Raw genomic sequence first — 20,979 nt, forward strand, 5'->3', positions numbered from 1 at the left:
TTGCAGCATAAATTTCAATAATTTCCGGCACATTGTTGTATTGAGGCAGAGCCAATCACTGCTTGTACAAAGGTGTGACTATGTCGTGCTATATTTTCAATACTTTAACGAAGTATTTTGTAGTGATGGTCTCTAAGCATATCTGTGGTGCACAACACCTCAATAATCAAAGAAATCAGTCAGTATTGTCACTTTTTTCCGATTTTGAGGTGCTTTTCAAGTCTTTGCAGATTCAGAATGCTTTCACTGTGAAGACTTGCCTTTTTTTGGATCACAGCTGTAAACCCATGATTCACACTAGTTTTATTTGATGGCATTATTTTTTATAATAAAATGCAATGAACAAAAAAAGATATTGTAAAAACCAACTCGTTCAGTCGGTACCCTAACGAAATCGTGAAGACGTACTAGTGCCTTCCATGCTCCACGGAGGTCACAAGGAAGTTTTTACGTAGAAATATGAGGCTAAGCGCGTGACATTTGAAACAAACTTCGTATATCGGGAGAAATCGGTGGTTCATGGATAATTTTTTTGGAGAGCAATTCGTCTACAATCATAATGATACTTTGGTTTTTTTGTTATGTTACATTTTTATCAATTCACCGCATGAAATTAGATTGAAAAATTCCGTAAATTCTAGATATTATGATATGTCAAACCTAACTATTAAAATGGAACTTTGTAAGAAAACTAAATCACTCTAAAATATTATCACGCCTACGATGTTTTTTAAAGTATAATAAACCGATTTGATTATTTTATTCATAGCTTTCCTTTTGCAAATGATCGGATTCTTTCAAATTGAGCTGATATTACTCACTTTAATTTGTTGGATCAAATGGAATGACAAAATGAGACATTCATTCAGTTCATTGTATTCTAATCCAAAATGTACTTGTCAATACAAAAGTGAAATCAAAGTAAAATCGCAAATCTTAAACACGATGTTAATCACTAAGTACTAATTGCAAAACAAGTAAATATATCCTCAGATTTTTCTATTATTCGTCAAATAACTGAACTAAGTTGGTACTGCACTGGTAAAGGAGGTGATGAATATCTCAATTCATCTGATTTGAGTAAAGTTAAATAGAACGTAAATTAAAATGAGTTACACTTAAATTAGTTCGAATTATCTGAGATTTCATGCAAAAGGAACTCTCCTATTGCTGCAACGATCCGAACTATTATTGATTTTAATGTAGTAGTCAAAATTTAAGCATTAAATATGGAACTTAAATGCTTGTAGTATTTTCTGATTAACGACAAAGTGTAGATTAAATCAAAAGTAAGATTCAGATTTATTTATTACCATTTGTTTAAAATGGGCAATTTAGCTTCGGAGTTAGAAGATTGTAAAATTTTTTAATATTTTGGAACTCCAGTTGGGTACCCGCTAACATATTTGAAAATTTCAATTCAGCTACGCCTATGGCTGTCTGTAGTTACGTCATAATATGACTGTTCCGATTCGACCAATAGCTGATCGACAGGCAAGCCACAAAAATAAATATGGGTGATTGTTGATGGAAATTATTGATAATGTAGAAAAATAACGTCAGTATTTAGACAGATAAAATCTAGAAACACGATAAATTATCATAAAAGTGATTAGTTAATTTCTAGTGTCAGATTGAAAAACAAGTATGGATTCATTTGTAACTCTCATAGTTAAAGCTCCAAATCAACAAATTGAAGACCAGACAATTAAATGTGAACCTTCATGGACAATTCAAAAATTAAAACAACATTTATCAGAGGTTTATCCCAGTAAACCCGTAAGTATAACTCTTATGTAATTGTTTTCATATAAAAGAGTGTTGGCAATTATATTCTCACACTGAATTCAATTATTCCTCTTATGCAAACATGTACTTCAACTTTGTTTGACACAATGTTTTATATGACTATAAAATTTAATCATTACACTCATTAATTCAATAGTGAGATGATTTAAGACATAAATGTGAAACATACAATATAAAAATTGAAAATCAAAATAAATTATTTTTTGCTAAGTTAAGTTTCAAATTCCCTAACTTTGAATCATAATACCTATACTCTGTTTCAATCAAGTTTCTTGCAAAGGTATTTATATAAAAAAGGTCATAATATTTACAAATATTGTAATTCTTTATCCATCAATACAGAGAATGAATATCTGGTAAATAAACAGCCCATTTATTGAATATATTAATATGTAATAGTATATCATATATGACAATTTCATTTATAAGTAATATCAATACTTTTAAATTTATTTATACCAAAAACAAAATAAATACCAGATCAGATTAACAGATCCGTGTAAAAAAAGGAACTAATATATCAATTTAATATTACTAATTTTCTCATTTAACCAAACAAAAATAAATAAGTACATTAAGAAAAGTATACATCCAGTTTTCAGTGGAATAAATGATGTAACAATTATTTGAAATTATAGTAATGGTTTTACTTGTGTAACAAAATATTGTTTATAACTAGTTTCATATTGATTTGTTTGAAATGAATACAATATACAGTTATTTTTTTATTTTATTAAAATTATAAGTTTCATAAAAACATTCGCCTTATCACTGGTATGAGAATGTTATTATCACTAATAATCATATCTACTAATTCTAGATAGGTATAAAATCCTCAAAATTTCAATATATTTGTATGAACCAGCATTGTATTTATTTGTATTGTCAACATTGATTAAAATTCCATAATTTGATAGAGATAATTTTGATAATATAGTATGAATCACTTATCAAATTATAATATTTTCTCAATTATTATTTATAACTCTCAGTTCTACCACATCGTGTGTAATTCTACAGGAAACCATTATTGTACCACTATTAGCCTTTCGTACATCGTAGCAGAATCAACCAACCACTCACCTAACCAAATAAACACCTTACAAAATTATAGAATCTTTTACATTGACAACCTATATAGAAATATTTGATGACAGAAAATTTTTGTATTCAACATTATGTACTTGTTGCAGCCGCGACAGGAACAGAGATTAATATACTCTGGACAATTATTGAATGATTCTGCAACTCTGGAAGAAGTTTTAAGGCAATATGAGGGGCAAGATACACATACAGTACATCTTGTTTGTTCTTCCAAATATATGAATAGTATTCCAGAAACCAAACCAATATCACAGCCTAGTACACCAAATAATGTTCAAAATTCACCATCAACATCAAGTACATCATCAAATCCAACCACATCAAGTGAACAGAATCAGTCAAATGTTCCTCCTACTATGCCATATTTTAATGTTAATAGTGGACCTGTAGACCCTAATCAGTATGCTATACAACTAGCTTGGATGCAGCAGGCTTATTTCCAGTATATGGCTCAGTACATGCAACTGTAAGTACCTAAACTATTGCTGTTAATAATATAATATTGGAAGAACAAGATGTATGGTTGAAATTTATTTTCAAAATATTCTAAATACACTGTGAATTTGAACTAATTTTTAAGTACTTTATCCACTCTAGTTGAGATCACTCTTAACATTTGTTTTTCCAGTATTGAAAATGTAATAAATTGATTTTTATACATGGGAATTAAACAACTTCTTGTTTCAAATCAGAGCTGTACTGAGGATGATGTATCACTTCTCTTTTAGTCAAACAATCACTTGATTAAGCTATTCAAATTGTTCTCCATTTCTATATTTTCGAATTTCTCCAATAATTTCTGATTAAGAAGTGGTCATGTGCATAGAATCCATAATTCATTATCTGTCATTTATGTATTATTCACAGAATTTGATCATTTTAAGATAGTGTGTTATACCAAAAAGCAAGCACACATTAAAGCAGAAAATTCCAAGCTACATCAACAAAAACTTTCGCATTTATGTAAAATGGTCATAAAATATATACCAAAAGTGTATATGTACCAGGAAATCTGTAGGAGCCATTTGCCTTATATTAATTAACCTTAAGCCATTTAAGGAATCAATTGAAATTCAAAGAGAAGAAACCATTTATTTAAATCAAATCTTTGGGCAATATTTTTGGGACATTCATTATGTCTAGAAGTACACGCGTTTCAGTTAGGGGCACTTAGTATATCATTAAATGCCATATTTATGTATTTAATAAATCAAATATACCTAAATTTCATTGACATCAAAATGTTTTTTTGTTTTTTCCTTAAATGTTTTGAATGCAAATATTAACTTGAATAACATACAAATATGTAAGAGATAAATTTTAAAAACAAGTTTCTCAAAATATGATAAAAATGAAAGTATGAGTAAAATTAATTTCTTTGTTTCTCATATTTTCATTTGTTATAATGGGATTAGCTCAATTCACAAATCATAGAGTAGAATCAATATTTTGCAAGAAATAAGAATAATACTCATTTGCTTATTATTGGTAATTGTTTCTCAGAAAAAGAGGGATGGGTAGACCATGGGAAGATCCGAACCAATTCAGTGGCCTGTTGATTATGATTGATAACATTATCTGGAAACTTCAAAAGGTTACATACAGGCTGGCACTAATTATTTGATGTTACATAACTTAGGGCAACATTCGAAAACTAGAAACGCTTTTATTGAATTTTTTTTTGTTTTTCACATTTTCACTTGAGTTTAATAAGCCAGTAACAATGTTTCATACTATTATTTAAGTCTCTGTTTCTGCAAAATTTACTTTTATATAATAAAATTATTGATGAGCATAGAATAAGTGCACCCTCACTTAATATAATGATGATGAAATCTTCTAACACTTGGCAATCGAAAGTTGAGTATGTGTTTCTGTTTAGATTTTTTCTTGTGTATAGATTCACAAAAAAATATTTGAAAGACTACATCAAGAGGAAAATAATCAGACATCTATTTTCTTATTCATCAGTGAAAAAGCTCTACTCACTTTCTCCTAATTTGTTATTTAATCTTAGACTGGTACTTTGGCCGAGAAAGTGGCAAACCATCTAAAAGGACTATCTAAAAAAAGATAGTGCTCGATTATGAGCTATTCAATGTTCCTTTGGCTGCTTTTAATGATTCCAAAGGAATCCAAAAGTGTTTTCAATGCTTTTATGGTTCGAAAATTATTTTAGATTTTTTTAATAAGAATTGAAAGTAATTTTATTTGTTTTAGAAGAATTCTTCTTAAGTAATCTAAATCGATTATTAATAATTAAAAAGTAATGTTTCTATTCCCTTTTAATAACCAATAAGCAAAAAGAAAAAATGTACAAATTGGAATCGAAAATCGATATTCCCCATTGGTTGACATTCATCCGAATAAATGTTTTGCCACATTTCCTTTGGCAGGGAGAATAGGAGGAATAGCAATCCATGTAACTCTATGGTCGAAGAGTGTATCCTATAAATAGTTAGTTCTCGTTTTCTTACAATAAAATGTGCTTTAGAGACAGAAACAGTAAAAATATCTTTCAATTACTATATTCATTTAAAAATTCATTTGCCAATAATTTGACCTTTTATGCAGGTTAGAAATATCAAAAAAAATTACTTTACATAAGCATATTTAACATGATAACACAAAAAATGCGGAGGAAACTAGTTATTTATATACAGCTATCATTATCGGTATAAAGCTTTAAAATTATTAATGACCTTGTTTGAAAACATTTGCGAATTGGAATTTCATTTTTCTGTGGGTAATAGATGACGAATTACACAATGGAGAATGTAAATGGGATAAATACAATTATTAGAGTGAAAGTTATTAAATTGCCACAAATATTCCTCTACTCAATAATTCAAGTAATAAATCATACATTACAAAATTCATCCTGAAAGGAACAACGTCATTATTGTTCATATGCAATTATTAATCGGTTTCAGATAATTTCCAAGGTGAAATTCCATTCATTTCAATTTTTTTGAAAATTAGAAAAATTGATTTTTTTAAATATGTTTGAAATTGTAAAACATTTTATATTATCTCATTGCTGGCTAATATAGAACTATGAGTATGAATTCTTCTGCTTTATTGAGATGTTTTTTTTGACAGTTGAATTAGCCAATTCTTTTTGTTTAAGGGCAGCGAATTCTTATGGAGCACCTCCTCAGGGAATACCAAATACTGGGGAACCAGCGGCTAATCCTGCTGAACAACCTCCGGCAGCTGCCGAGATTCCAGCCGTTGCACGAGATCCAGATAATCCCGAACGAGATTGGCTAGAAGTATTTTACATGTTGACAAGAGCTACGGTACTCTTCATCGTTATATATTTTTATTCCAGTCCAATAAGATTTTTATTTGTTTTTCTTCTGGGAGTAGGTTTATATCTGTATCAAATAGGATTCTTTAGAAATATGAATCATAATAACAACCATATTAATGGTCCTCCAGAACAAGCACAAGAAGAAGAAGCTGCTCCATCTAGGTTCATGATTGTCTGGACATTTTTTGCTACATTTTTTGCATCTCTTATCCCTGAAATTCCAAATCCAATTTAGTGATTCTGTTTCTCAATTGGTTCTATAAATATGTGTTTTGAATACCACATTGAAATTGTTTTCTAAGAATGCAACTATATTTTCTTGTGAAGGTCTAGTGGTTTTGAAGAATAGGTGCGTTTAAAGACATTTTCCAAATTTTAGTTTATCTAAAAATATTAAATGAAAGTAATGAAGTTGAAAGGTATAAAACTCAAAATTGATCTAACGTTTTATCATTATCAAAGAAATAAAAAAATTGTTATTAAAGTATTTTTACTTATCCCAAAACAATAAAACTTTTAATATAAATTAATTAATATGTTATTACAAAATAATTATCAGTCTAGTACATTTGAAAAGTTGCTATATAGCTTCATTTTAAATTATATAAACTGTATTCACGACTAATATTTTTGTTGGAAAATTTCTTTACATTATGAGAAACACTTATTTTTTTCCTAACAAATATTTTGTACAATATTGTTTAAACCTAGTACATAGTTATCGAAAATTATAACAATCGTATAATATCTCCGTAATAATCAACACAAAATCTATGAATTAGTTTTACAAATATTGGGTATCCAATGTTACAAGAGAACGGTATTTTTTATAGCTATTAATAATCACTTTTGCCAGTTGAAAATTCATATGCCATATTATATACTTTCCTTGACTTTTCCCTCAATAAATTTAATGAGGCAACTTCAGCAGCTTCTCTAATTTCTGGAGGTGTTAAAGAAAAGTCACTTTCATTTTCTATATTCATTTTTAGATGATTTTTTAACATAATTGGACATAAGATATTAAAAGCCCGAGAAATATAAATACACAATAATGTTGAAAAGTTTGAGTCAAATTTATATTGTTTTAAAAACCATGAGACATTAAGAAACAGATATGTGACAAACACATTCAATGTCGCTGAAAGCTCAGTGTTAATGCTCCGTGCATTCAAACTGCAGGTCCTGGGTTCGAATCTGGTCTAGGAAACTTTACTTTTCTAATTTTTAAGAATTATTAAAAATTGTTTTTTGTAGCTAAATAATATATTCAAAAAAGCTTCTGAAAACAGTTATCAGTGGATTCATTAACACTGTCGTGATTAATAGATATTATTAAGGTCGAGCAAGCGTACGTATAATGGGTACATTATACAACAGTCGTGGATAGTGGTAATTCTCTAGTGTATATTGAATATCTCATACGCGAGTAGAATACTATACTTTATCTACGACTTCAAAACATTTTTGTCGGCAAATTTTGTTACATTATTAAAAACACTATTGTTTTATTCTAAGAAATAATTCGTACAATATATTATTGTTCATTTAAACTTAGTACATAGTTATCGAATATTATAATGATCGTATAATGTCTCCATTATAATCTAAACAAAAATCTATCAGTTTTTTGATGATGCAACTTCAGCAGGTTCTCTAATTTCTGGTGGTATTAAATAAAAGTCACTATCATTTTCTATATCCTTTTCAGTTTGTTTTTTTTTATATTAATTTGACATAAAATATTAAAATATTGAGAAATCTAAACATACAATAATGTTGACAGGTTTAAGTCAAATTTAAATTGAGATTTTTGTTAATATTTACTGCATTCCAATGGTAAAAAATGCGCTATAGTCTCTCGCGTCTAGAGTGCGACGACTTTTTTACTTGTTTTTTTCTATATACGTATGGTATAACCCCTATGTCTTTTGCAAATGGCGCTAGACCGCGAAAATAGCATTTTGACATTTATGAAGTGAACAAATGCGAAAAAAAATTCAGAGGTCAAGAGTTTTGATTCATTCGAAAAGAACGCGGAATGCTTTAATTTTTTTTGCGCAACAATTTGTCGATTGTAAGGGCGCATCGTGGATTTCGTTGAAGAATTCCTGGTGTTCCGAAACTGTCCGACACAAGTTTGTAACTGTTCCGAATATATCACTACTGATGCCCAATATGTCGCCTCCTAATTGGGCAATAGCTGACAGTTCTTACCCAGAATTTTAGTGAAAGATTTGAATATGTTCCCTTACAAAGTACATGTACATCAGCTATTACCTGTTAACATACGATCAAGCTATTATAAATTTCAATGCTTCTGATTAGCCTGCGAGTCCTTCACCCTCTGGTTTCGCTGCTCGATCTATTCTACTTCAATTTATAAATTGTTTCAAAAACCATAGTACATTAAGAAACACATATACCTCACATAACTCAGTGTTAGTGCATTAAAACTGAAGGTCACGGCTTCGATTCTGATCTAGAAAACTTTTACTTTTTAAATTTTTAGTATAATTTATCATTACAATCACATTACAGTGTTTGTATATTACCCTTATGATGTAATATCAAACAATGTACTCATAAATTTATATTGATTTATTGCGCCAAATTCATCTTTTAGAATTACAGTGCCATATTTTCACCATGATGAAAGGATTTTGTTTTAATTTTAAAATCATTTGGTAATGATATTGAGGACAATAAAAACCTGCCTTGTTTATTGTAGTTATGTATGCCCATGCCTCTCAAAAAAATATAATGAAGTCTAAAAGTCAAATTAAGATTTTGTTGATTTTATCAATATATATTTTACTCATTCAACGTTGCCAAGTTTTTCATCAAAATACTTTGGACCAGTTTGTTAGGTCGCTTTGTGATGCTTTAAATCACACTAATGTTGTATTCATGTTATTATATAATAAGATTTGTATAAGAAGTGCAATCTTATCCGAAAACTCAAAAACCACTTCATCAATGAATTATCGAAAATTTTATCCAAATTGGATTCGACGCATTGATGAAAACTGTGTAGCTATCTAATAAAATGATGAATTTATAGGGGAATTTTGTACAAAATGGGTAACTTAACGTGCTGAATAGTATTTGATTTGTACTAAAAACGAGAAAATTTGTCAATAGACATTTTAAAAACTTTATTCAAGTACATAACATGATACTAAAGCAATTAGTTTTCTTTTTCATTTTAAAAAAATTTTCAGTTCTCGTTTTACCCTCACCGTGTAGGTAAAATGGGAATTAATAAGGAGGTAAAATGTGATACGCAATAACCATTATGTCACAACTAAAAAATTAACAAAGGATTCGTGTCCAATCATCAAGTAAAAATGTTGGAAACACAATATAGAACACACGTATTCGAAAAAAAAAAAAAATAATAAGTAAGGGTATAAGATTCGTTTATAACTTAACAAAAATAAAAAGATTTTGTCCAATGCTAAACACAAATCACAAATAAAATACTTATTTTCATCTTTCGCCCTGGCACATGCGTCGTGAGCCTATTTTTTGCAGTTAGAACACATAATCCAGCCTTTTCCATCGTGGTCGTTGGAATGACTTTCCCAACTCATCTTTGTAAGGAGTGCTGGTTAGAATGGCAGCTTTTTCCCTCTTAACATTCCTTTCTTTTTTAAAGCTTGATACTTTGGGGTAAGGAATAATATCTTGAAGGCCAATAAATGTTTGAAAACCACTGGTGGATGGTTTATCAAGTGCATCGTCTCCAAGTGAATTTTAGTCTGTTAAAATTTGCTTTGAGGGTGTAGCTTCACTTTGTTTCTGTATACTCTCATTAACTGGCGTTGATTTTTTTGGTCATAATATTTATTTGTTAAAGGATCCTCGCCATGGAAGGGTTGGATAAGTCTTTCTGTTGGTGTACTAGGAGAGAACATATCATCTGTAGAGACAGTCTATTGGATAGATATCTGTCTTTCGAAATCCCTTTCTAGCTTTAAGTGGACTTGCTGATCTTAAAAAAGCCTTTCCAAACAACAGACAAATTTCGATAATCGTGATACACCGATCTGGATTATTCCTCAGCCAAACTTCTATCTCTTGGGTATAAAATGAACTGAGTAATCCTATGAAAGCAACGTTAAGCGGTTTCATGCGGTGGCTGCAGTATGGAAGGCGACATAAGATTGTAAGTCCATTACTTCTGGCCCTTTCAATAATTGCTAAATTTTGGGTGTGCGTCTTATGACCATCAAGAATGAGTAATGTGGGATTCTCCTTAGATGCTATGGAATGAAATGGGAAATGATCAAAACCATTTTTCAAATAGTTGCATCCATTCCGACTTGTCGGCAGCAACTAAAGTCTCAGGTGGAGCGCCTGAGGTTTCATACGTACTATGGGGATGATAACCATTGGCGGAATAAATAGTCCACTTGCACTCTTGCAGATTACTGCTGTGGATAATTTCTATCTCTCAGTAGTGGTAAGAGTTTTCACTTGTTTACGTCCTCCAATGGCAATAATTTTTGATGGGCGACACCGGACAGTTGTAATACCCGTTTCGTCTACATTGAAAATTATAAAGGGCAGAAAATTTTTCTCTGTTTGAAGTTGCTCGAAATCAAAAAAATTATTAACAGAGACTTCATTATATCCCCAAGCACTTTCAAACGAAGCGATAATTTGTTTCGTCTTAGAAAATCCTTAAGCCATTGCCACTCGACAGTTTAGTAATATTGTTAACACTTTTTGTTGTCAAACCATCAACATGCTTCCATTTGCTTGACTTAATCTATCTACTGTTTATCTAATTCATTAGGAAATGTTATTTCTTTGAACGTCCAGTTGCATATTCTTATTTTTGAACCTCTTTTCCAGCGTAAACTTTGGAACCCCAATTCTTTTCGGGGCCTGTAAATAACCACGTTTTATTTTCCAAGATCTCAAGACCTTTCTTCACCGTTCGGTTTTTCTTACATAACATCGCGGCATCTTAAAATAAAGTTCCCAATTAAAAAAAAAATTTTAAAATTAAATAGGGGTAAAACGGGATATCTCATTTTATCTCAAATTTCCCGTTTTACCTCAATTCAACATACATAAAAATAAAATTCATAATTTGTTAAAAAACTAAAATAGTCTTAAACTATTGCTAATAAATAGATTTAACAGAAAAATATTTAAATTTTATGAAACTTACCCTGGGTAGTCTCTACAGTTGTACAAATTGTCGCGCCAAATTAGAAGACAAACGTCGGAAAATATAAATGTGCAGTTCAGCTTACAGCAGATTTACGATTAGTCACTTGTTTAGATTTGAAATATGCACAATACACGTTGTAAACCGCAGCCCCATTCCACTTCACTAATGCGGTGTGGTTGCTATCCCATTGACCAAATGTTCCATTTGGTATATATTTTCCCTACCTGTGGCTTATGTTCCTTATTGTTTTTTACGTATGAGACTCAAATTTGTCACAAGCAATCTTAATTCAAATGGAATTGAAGATTACGCTTACCATTATTTACTTGCAAACTCCATAAAAAATAATACCTGTGGTAACTCCTATTCGTTTTAAGCTATTGACATTAATCAGAAATTGGGAGAACTTCGTACTGTATGACCAATAACATACGTTTTTTTTTTGGTTATAGTTTTCGTTATAAATATTATTTTGCATCATGTATTTCATCAAACCACTATGAGTATCAAAATACTAAAAACAATATCAATTTTGTTGTTAGTTATATAAATAGCTAAACGTTTTTCCATAGTTTGATGATCCTGTTCTCATCTTCTATACAAAATATATCTTTAAGTAACCTTAATCATACTTAAATAATATTGTATACACACAAATTTTTTCTAATTTTTTAAGATCTGTTTGAAGAAAAACCAACACTGGCTTTTTCTTGTACATATTATTAGCTTTAGTAAAGATGTGATTTAATTAATAAAACTATATATTAATTTTATAAGTGTATTTATTTGAAATAATACAACCTAAAAAGTGTTTAGATACAATATACGAGACGTAACTCAAATTTGGTAAGTAGGTAATAGCTGAAGTTTCAGGATTCAGATTAATGTGAAAAACTTCATAATATGACCCAAATGAATGCTACTCCGAATCAAATTTATTATAAAATTAAATATTTTCTATAGGGTATGGATAAATTATCTTGGGATATTTAAGACATTTCATAGGTATACAAGATGGTCTAAAATTACTTACATTCATTTCTAGATCTGAAAGTACCTTAAAATGGAATTTTTTAGGTTATGACATCACCAAATTTTGAAGTAGGGTAAAAGGGAACACAGCTATTTTTTATTCCCATTCATCCCACAACACGGACAGCTAACTTGGCACAACTGTTGTTTATACTATAATCAAATACATTTATATATTGAAATATTTTATTTCATAATCAAATCAATTAAGCTTGTATTGTTTTAGGTTTGAAAAACGATACAGAATGCCGAGAAAATACATTCCTACAAAAAATCACAATCATTATTCTGCCGAAACTACAGAAAAGGCTGTAAAGCTGATCAAATCGTTAGATATAAACACAACTGTTCTCCACAGACATATACAATTGAGAGATCGTATTTGAAAAAAGTGGCCAGCCAGTACTCACGAAAAAATAATAGAAGATTTTTATTAGTCGCTACAAAGACGTGGAGACTGGGGTTATCCAGTGGATATAATCACTCTAAGGCTTCTTGTCAAAGGCTTTCTGGATCGATAAGGTAAATCAACCAAACGATTTAAGGATAATCTTCCTGGGCGGGATTTTGTATATAGTTTTCTGAACCGCCATCGCAATGACTTATCTACAAAAATGTACCAGAATATCCTGAACCGCCATCTACAAAAATGTACCAGAATATCAAACGTTCTGCTGTTTCTCGGAAGACCGTCGGTGAATATTTTGAAAAAGAACTGAAAGATATTCCCTCATCTAATATAATAAACTTCGATGAGACGAATTTAAGCGATGATCCCGGACGACACCTTATCATTACTAAACGAGGCTATAAGTACCCAGAACGCATCAAGAACTCACGCCAGTCTTCGATATCAGTGATGTTTGCAGCATCAGGTGATGATGATATACTGCCACCGTATACAAGGCACAAAATCTATATGAAAGCTGGAGAGTTGGTGGTCCTCCAAATTTCCGATACAACAGAACAAAATCGGGATGGTTTGATCAATTTTTTTTTGCTGACTTATTTTTTTTCAGAATCTACAACCAGTAAATATATAATAGAGGGGATGTAGGCGTAAGATTTGGTGTGTTTTTTAATGAATTTTGATACAAAATAAATATGCTACATTACTAAAAATACAAAAGTGTCCCTATTCATCCCATTTTATGATACGTTCCAAAATGAGAGCTTGTACTTCATTATGTAAACTGAATAATTCTATTTAAAGAGGTAAATTAAAAACATTATTTTTCATATATTTGCCAAAAGCTTTTGATCTAGTGGTTCATATTTATTTTGACCAATAATTTGTACTACTTGATGTATTGAAAAGATGTAATGATTTTAGTAAATATATGAATAATCGAAAATGATTCCAATCATTCCATGAGCACCTTTTTAACAATAAAAATGGAATCGGTTTTATTAAAATTTAATTACAATATTGAAAATGTGAACAAATAATTCTCACTTTTCTTCCAAAACTACCTCGTATTTATATAGGATGAGGTAAGTAAATGTTTTCAATAGGTTGTATCTTCCTTATTTGGGGCAGACAAGCCCTTCATGGGACCTGAACCCTTTTGTAATATCAGCTTTAGAATACTAGAAAAAGCAATTGGAAAAGAAAATAGATAGGAGCAAAAACAATTATTGGGACAACCTACAGGGGTTGAGACAGGCAAAGACTCTTCTGGGAAACTATAACCAAAGTAGATCTGCTGAATGTATCAACCTAAGTAAGAATAATCTACAAATACTAACAAGAGTTCTATCGGGGCACTGTCGCTTCAACAAACACCTGAAGATGATAGACCTAGCATATGATGAGGCGGCGTGCAGATTCAGTTGCACAGAGGACGAAACCTTAATCCACATTTTCTTAAACTGTGAAATATTACAGAACTCCAGAGCACTACACCTAAGAGTGTATGAAATAGAAGACGAAGATCTTTGGCAGCTACAACCATCCAACATTCTGGATTTTCTAAAAGGATTGGGATTAACAGATCAGCTGTAAACACTGGGTCTCCAATATATAGATCCTTTGGGTCGCAGTGTATATGATACCCCAATAGATACATACATCTTCCTTATTTTTCAGTTGTATAAAAAAGTGTATACAAAGCAGAACTCTTATATTTTGAGGTAATATTAGTTTACAAATGAATGTACATACTTTTAGACACTCATCAATATTTTCATTAGTTATATGAAGTTAAAACTAATTATTCCTTCACATGAAACAAAATAATATCTTTATAAAACTTTCTAAATTCTCAGACATAGCAAAGTCTGTGATGAGCAACAGTTTTAAGTCAAAAATACTTTGTTATACTTATGATATACCAAATGAATCATCCATATATATAAAACAAGTGAATTATGCTAGTTTCATTTCTCATCAATTATTATGAACTGTTTATATATACAAATAAATTTAAAACTCAGTGTCCACAAATATAAAGTGTTATTTGAAAATTTATAAATACCCTTAAGTTATTTGAACTTCATAAAAAGAGGAGAAATGAAAACCATGATGACAATATATAACATCAAATACTGAATATTTTTGTTAAAATATCAAAATACATTTGAGGAATTAACCAATCACCTTTTCAACATATTTTGTCATAAGAAATGGATTCAAAAGCTTTTGAGGAATATATGAGTTTTGTAACATACCATATGAATGAAATAAATGGCAATAATTTCATTTCCAAATAATTCTAAATAAGTTATCTGATGTGTGCAACACGATTTTTTCCTTTTGCATTGCATTGCTGGCAAAAATATTAGTAGCAAAGAGTCAAATATGTATTAGCATTGTTATTGTTGGATATTGAAGTGTGATGATGCAAACCACCACTAAACAACATAATTTTAATAAAACACGTGCAAAAATTTAAAGAGACAAAAATAAATCAGCTTCAGATTTGCTTTAAAATCCACTAGTTTAGCAATGAAATTAAAAAAGGAAAAACCATCAGATTCACCACTTGAGTATATTAAAACCGCTAATTAAAAGTGCAATTCCCATAGTTTCTGCTTATATGTTCAGAATAAAGCCTGCTTACTTCTGTGTTAGACCAACACATTTTTCTATATATACATTTTTGGTATCTCAATAATTCCAAATTATGTTGGTCTCATTTAACGAACTCCACTGTAGACAGGCATTATACTTACTATTGTTGAATCATCAAAATATCTAGATAAGAGTTAAACATTCAATTGTTCAATTGAAGTATCACGCACTTTCAAAATAAAAAAGTTGAATCAAGATATTGCGCTTTAGTAAATATGCTTTTACTGGAAGGTATGAAATAACTATAGTTATGTACATTTGATGTTAGTCTGATAACTTAAATATAGATTTTAAAAATAATTTCATTTTCAATTGGTTGAATTACAAATGATTAAAGTCTTCTAATTCCACTGATATGGTGAAATTTTTTGGTGTGAAATGATGTCAACAATTTTTCTGTTAATAAAGGTTTTCAAAAGTGAATAATGAAATTAATCCATACAATTAGATGTTTGGCTGCCCAAGGTGCATAAAAAAAGCAAAAGTAAAAGCTTAAAACAATAAATATTTAGATGAGCAAAATTAAATATTCTGTAAGAAATAACATGACTATTTTAGTCAGATTCATCACTATCTACAATAAGTCGTCTTTTTGGCTTCAATCCATGAATATGCTTTCTTGTATTATCAAAACTGTTTAATTCATCATCACTATCAACAAAATTATCTATGTTTCGATTAACATCTTCATCAGTGATATTCCTGGGATTTTCTTTAATCAAAATGTCAGTACTACCATTACTTTGAACTGGCTCATCATCATTATCTGATAATGTCTTGATTATGCTTGAAATAGATTTTTTTTTCTTTTGATTAGGTGGGTGTTGCAATGAACATGAACTCTGTAAAGTGTCATCACTATCAGTTGAAATATTCCTTTTTCTCCTAAATGACCCTAGGTTATTGATTTGTTTCTTGGATTTACCTTTCAACTTTCCTAATTGAGAACTATGTAAAAGGGTACTTTCATTACTACTGGCAGTTGAATTATAGGAATGGACTGAATGATTACTTTTATCATCTTCTGATACCTCCTTACTTTCTGGGGAGTGACGTTTATGCAATTTAGTGACATCATTAGGGCTTTCTTCATTTTCACTGTCACTTAGAATATTTCTTCGTATAGCATTTGAAATTTTTTTGTCATATAACTGTTCCTCATTTTTATTTAGAGCAGCTTCAGAACTAGATGAAACACTGTCTTCATTCACCATTTTCAAAATATTGTCTATCCCCAATTCTTCTTCACTTAGTTGCACTTCTAAATCATGTTGATCATTTTCACAGACAGTATCAACACTATATTTCTGACTAGGTTCACCATTTATTCTTGACAATATTTCTCTTCTAATTGCCTCAGCCCTCAATTTATTTTGTTTTATTTGTTCTATTTGTGCTTCTGTCAACTCTGGTTCAGGTTCATGCATTAGAGTTGAAAAATGATCATCAAAAGGTTCAACAAAACCTTCTGTTTGAATGTTGTCTCCACTTGTTTCCTGATAAAAATCCTCAATTCCCATTCTGATCTTTTTCAAATAAATCTACAAGTATTAATAGATCATATATTATTAGAAATAAATGGAATGGCATCCAATATCTTACCTGTGTAGACTTCTTACTGCCCAATGCTTCTAATTTTCGAATACAGTCATCAAATGTAAATTTAGGATAAAAACGATGACACCAATATTCATATATTTTCAAAAGTTTATTCAAATCCTCTTCTTCATGTCCATGTCCTTTAAATTTCACATCCTTGAAATGATTTAATAGAGCAGGTAAACCTTTTTCATTTCTTATAGTATGTTCATTAAATTTAGGAGCTGGATTTCTTATTATCCTTTTGGGTTTTACTACTACCTTTTTAGATTCATCTTTGTTATTTTCATTTTGTTGATCATCATTTCCTCCACTTTCATCTTCAATAATAGAAATTTCACGTGGGCTGTCCTCCAAATTAATGGAATTTGGTTGAATATCATCGTTTTCACTGAAATACTCATTATCAGAAGACATTTTCCTAATTCAAAACAACTTGTTTGACCAAACTCCAAGAAACTTCCCGCCCTTTATTTTTTTAGGTTATATTATTTTGACAGATTTAATGGAAATTGTTTACATGGTTTTTAGCACTTGTGTTGCTTCTTTCTCTATTTTCTATATTAAAATTTGAATTTGGCTGATTAATTCTAGCAAGAAATGATTGCAAAAGACTTCTATTTAGCCTGTCTGTTTGTGTAAGCTCTCGAATCTGTGTTGGTCCATTTTCATCCATATTCTGCTCTACTAATTTCGTGTCTAATTTTGAAGTATCCAGGTTGTCTTTCACAGGCATCGTTTTTAATTTTTTGTGAAATATAATGTATGAGCAGATGAAATATATAACTAAGTACTTTTATAAATTAATAAATGGTGACTTACATGACAAGTACGTCACTTTTTGAGATTTGACATGTGTAGAATCATAGTAGCAAACTGTTTTTTTTAAAGAATAATTCTGTAATTCAAAATAGTAATGAAAATAAATAAGTACACAGTGTGTTGAGCCAAAAATTTTATCCCGGTTATCATTAAGATCACACTTCATAGCTACCACACGGTTTTGTATATAAGACCCTGACCTACCATTCCAATGTATTGTACTCGAAAAATTGTCTTAATTGTCAATCAAACAGTTGTTTGACAGCAAATATGTAGTATAACACATAATGTAAAGACTACAAGGTGTGCTATAGCGCACCAGCTGGGAAGAAGCCAATGAGAATTCGCTCCCAAAACAACGTGCCAATTTGAAAGATTTGAATTGAATACTTGTATAAATGGATTTTTTGCAAAATTTGGAAGTACAGGAAAATTGTAAAAATTAATGCAAAACAATAATTTGATCACCATAAATAAGATTATAGCTATAGAACAAAGGTAATCTTTATATTTAGAATACATGTAAAAGTCTGTTTGCAATAAGCAACGAATAAACGAACGTTTTCGTTATTGTGAGTACGTGTATCTGAAAAAAGTCAGTTTAGAAGTGAACATTAAGAGCTTCTTATATACTATAATAATTATTATTTAAATGATAAGTGTGCATTTAAAACTCCAACATTATTGAAAAATTTCACCATGATAGTACTTAATAACTTCGACAAAAATATAGGGAAAATTTCAGATAATAAAATATTAAATTTGAAAAAGAAAATGTTGGAAAAATAGAAAAAATTCTTCCCGAGTGGTATGCAACAAATGCAATCTGTTGTAGTCATAAGCAATGTATTTTCAATTTATTATTGCGAACTCAGATTTTCAAATATGGTAAAACTTTTTCAAGTTCATTAAAAACTAGACAAACTAAAAAAAATGATAAATTATCAATAATTCAGCATATCTGAACAACCAATATATTTTGTATGTTTCTTATGGTATATTCCTGTTTTTTTTTTTGGTAAATCAATACACAATCTTTTTTATGTCAACGTTTCGGTAGTGTTGATCCAGGTACAACTACCGTTATATATTTTTTTTATTTAATATTTCTGTTCGATATTTTCTATTAAATTCATTTACTAAAACTTTGAGTGTTTTATTTAGTTATCTAATATGAATGATGTAATAACCTCAGAGCAAAAATCACTTATTTCAATTCATTCATAATGCACTTCAAAACTTCATATTGTATTGAAAATACAAAATTTTAACTCATCTTACTCTATATTGAAATCCGTCTGTTTACAATTTAACTGAAAGTCCAAGCATTAGGTAATGCCATAAGATGTTTTTGCCCAACCAACCTCTGACCTGTTAGAACCTTCATGCTAAAAAATTATTATCTAGGTATCTTTAGAATTATAAGTAACAAATAGATTTAGTAAGTTCCGAATATCGACGACGGCATTTCTTCAAGAAAGGACATATTGCACAATTGAAGAATTCCACAATGTCATTAATTGAATTATTAGTACGGTATTGTATTATGATACATTTAGTATATCATGTCGTGACGTTCCCAGGAAGGAAGGGGAAAATGGATAAATCACATAAATTAACTGAAAGTTGTCTTATTTTTTCGCCTTTTCAAAATATGAATGTTTCAAAAATACATTCATGACCGAGGTTCTGAAATCGCAAATTCATATTATTCCAGTCACCAAAGGAAAGTATATATATTTTATATACCTTTGTGCAAGGATCCTTCTTTCTATCCCAAATTTAAGTGATTAACGGATTAATGAAAAATTGTTTCATTTGCTAGTGCTACACGAACTCATTACAAAACTTTTTTTTATACATTAAAATTGGTGACATATAATTAGTACTGAGATTAAGTTTATTTTCGGTTCGAAATGAATACATTCTATAACATTATTAGAAACATGATATTTCAAAATACGCCCTAGTCTATCTATTGAAAAGATTCTTATCGAATAGGTAATTTGTCACTTTTGTAATAAAAAGTAAAATCGGCAACAATGTACTGACGGTTCGAATTTCGAAGATACAGAAAACTTCACATTTAGTTGGGATCTTTCCAAAATATTTAGTTCACTGTTCTACTATCCTATTCTTTATACAATGCTTATACTTAGTGCACGTATAAGAACCAACAATCAAAACTAATGACAACCGGTCTTTATGTGGATTTGAAGGTCTTCACGTTAATATATAACGAGTAGAATACCACCCTTAATTTTTTTAATCAAAATATCTATGTTTTAGTACTTATAACTAAGAATATAGTAGACTTTCGTATTTATTACGTTATTAACTGGGATTTAGTTTTAATTATTACCTCAATATTTAGCGTACATCTTAACTGTAATATCATTATACTTATATATAATTAAATAATAGGCATTTTGGTACCCGGCGCGCGGTGCGACGCCGAAGCAGCGAGGCGAGAGCGGTGCCATCAAACCTTCACGCGAACGTGTCTGAGCGAGTGGCAGCCGCGCTCATAAGCGCTATCGCAGTATCGCTGTCCAGTTTTATCTCATATCCGACCTATTAGGAAAAATATAAATGTGAGCAAAGTTCAATATTATGATATAAATCTTGGTTGTTGACTTCAACGACAAAAGAGGTGAGACTAAAAGGGTGTCAAGTTCAATGGTCAGTCCTGAAATTTATTTATAACAACATAAAATATAATTTCTTCTTTTAACTTAAGATAATATATTGTAGCCTAAGGTCTGTTTTGGCTAGTTTTCATATACAAATTATATTATATCCTTCGCAAGTTCTGCTTCTGTTACTTGTCTGTTCTTATTTTATTCCGAAAATTTGGCTTATTGGTAGCCATCGAACATAATAATTCATATATGAGAACTAACCAAGTCAGACCTTAGGCTACAATATATTATCCTAAGTTATAAGAAGAAATGATATTTTATGTTATAATTGTTATATTCTTTTGTCGTTGAAGTCAACACCAAGACATATATCATAATAATAAACTCATTTCAC

At 30.1% G+C, this 20,979-nt stretch overlaps 2 protein-coding genes across 2 annotated transcripts; one reads left to right on the forward strand and one right to left on the reverse strand.

Annotated features, from left to right (window-relative positions):
- The first annotated feature begins 1,448 nt into the window (after window positions 1–1,448).
- Window positions 1,449–12,190, forward strand: LOC130897967 (homocysteine-responsive endoplasmic reticulum-resident ubiquitin-like domain member 2 protein). The gene is made up of 3 exons (XM_057806968.1): window positions 1,449–1,779; window positions 3,003–3,379; window positions 6,044–12,190. Exons 1-3 carry the CDS (start codon window positions 1,648–1,650, stop codon window positions 6,462–6,464), a joined length of 930 nt encoding a protein of 309 aa, XP_057662951.1. The 5' UTR covers window positions 1,449–1,647; the 3' UTR covers window positions 6,465–12,190.
- Window positions 12,182–17,971, reverse strand: LOC130897918 (TIMELESS-interacting protein). The gene is made up of 2 exons (XM_057806907.1): window positions 17,125–17,971; window positions 12,182–17,063 (listed from the first exon to the last, which is right to left on the reverse strand). The coding sequence occupies exons 1-2, from the start codon at window positions 17,536–17,538 to the stop codon at window positions 16,077–16,079; spliced, it is 1,401 nt and encodes a 466-aa protein (XP_057662890.1). The 5' UTR covers window positions 17,539–17,971; the 3' UTR covers window positions 12,182–16,076.
- Window positions 17,972–20,979: the final 3,008 nt, after the last annotated feature.

The sequence above is a fragment of the Diorhabda carinulata genome, chromosome 1 (assembly GCF_026250575.1).
Source record: "Diorhabda carinulata isolate Delta chromosome 1, icDioCari1.1, whole genome shotgun sequence".
In the NCBI taxonomy this organism is placed as follows: domain Eukaryota; kingdom Metazoa; phylum Arthropoda; class Insecta; order Coleoptera; family Chrysomelidae; genus Diorhabda; species Diorhabda carinulata.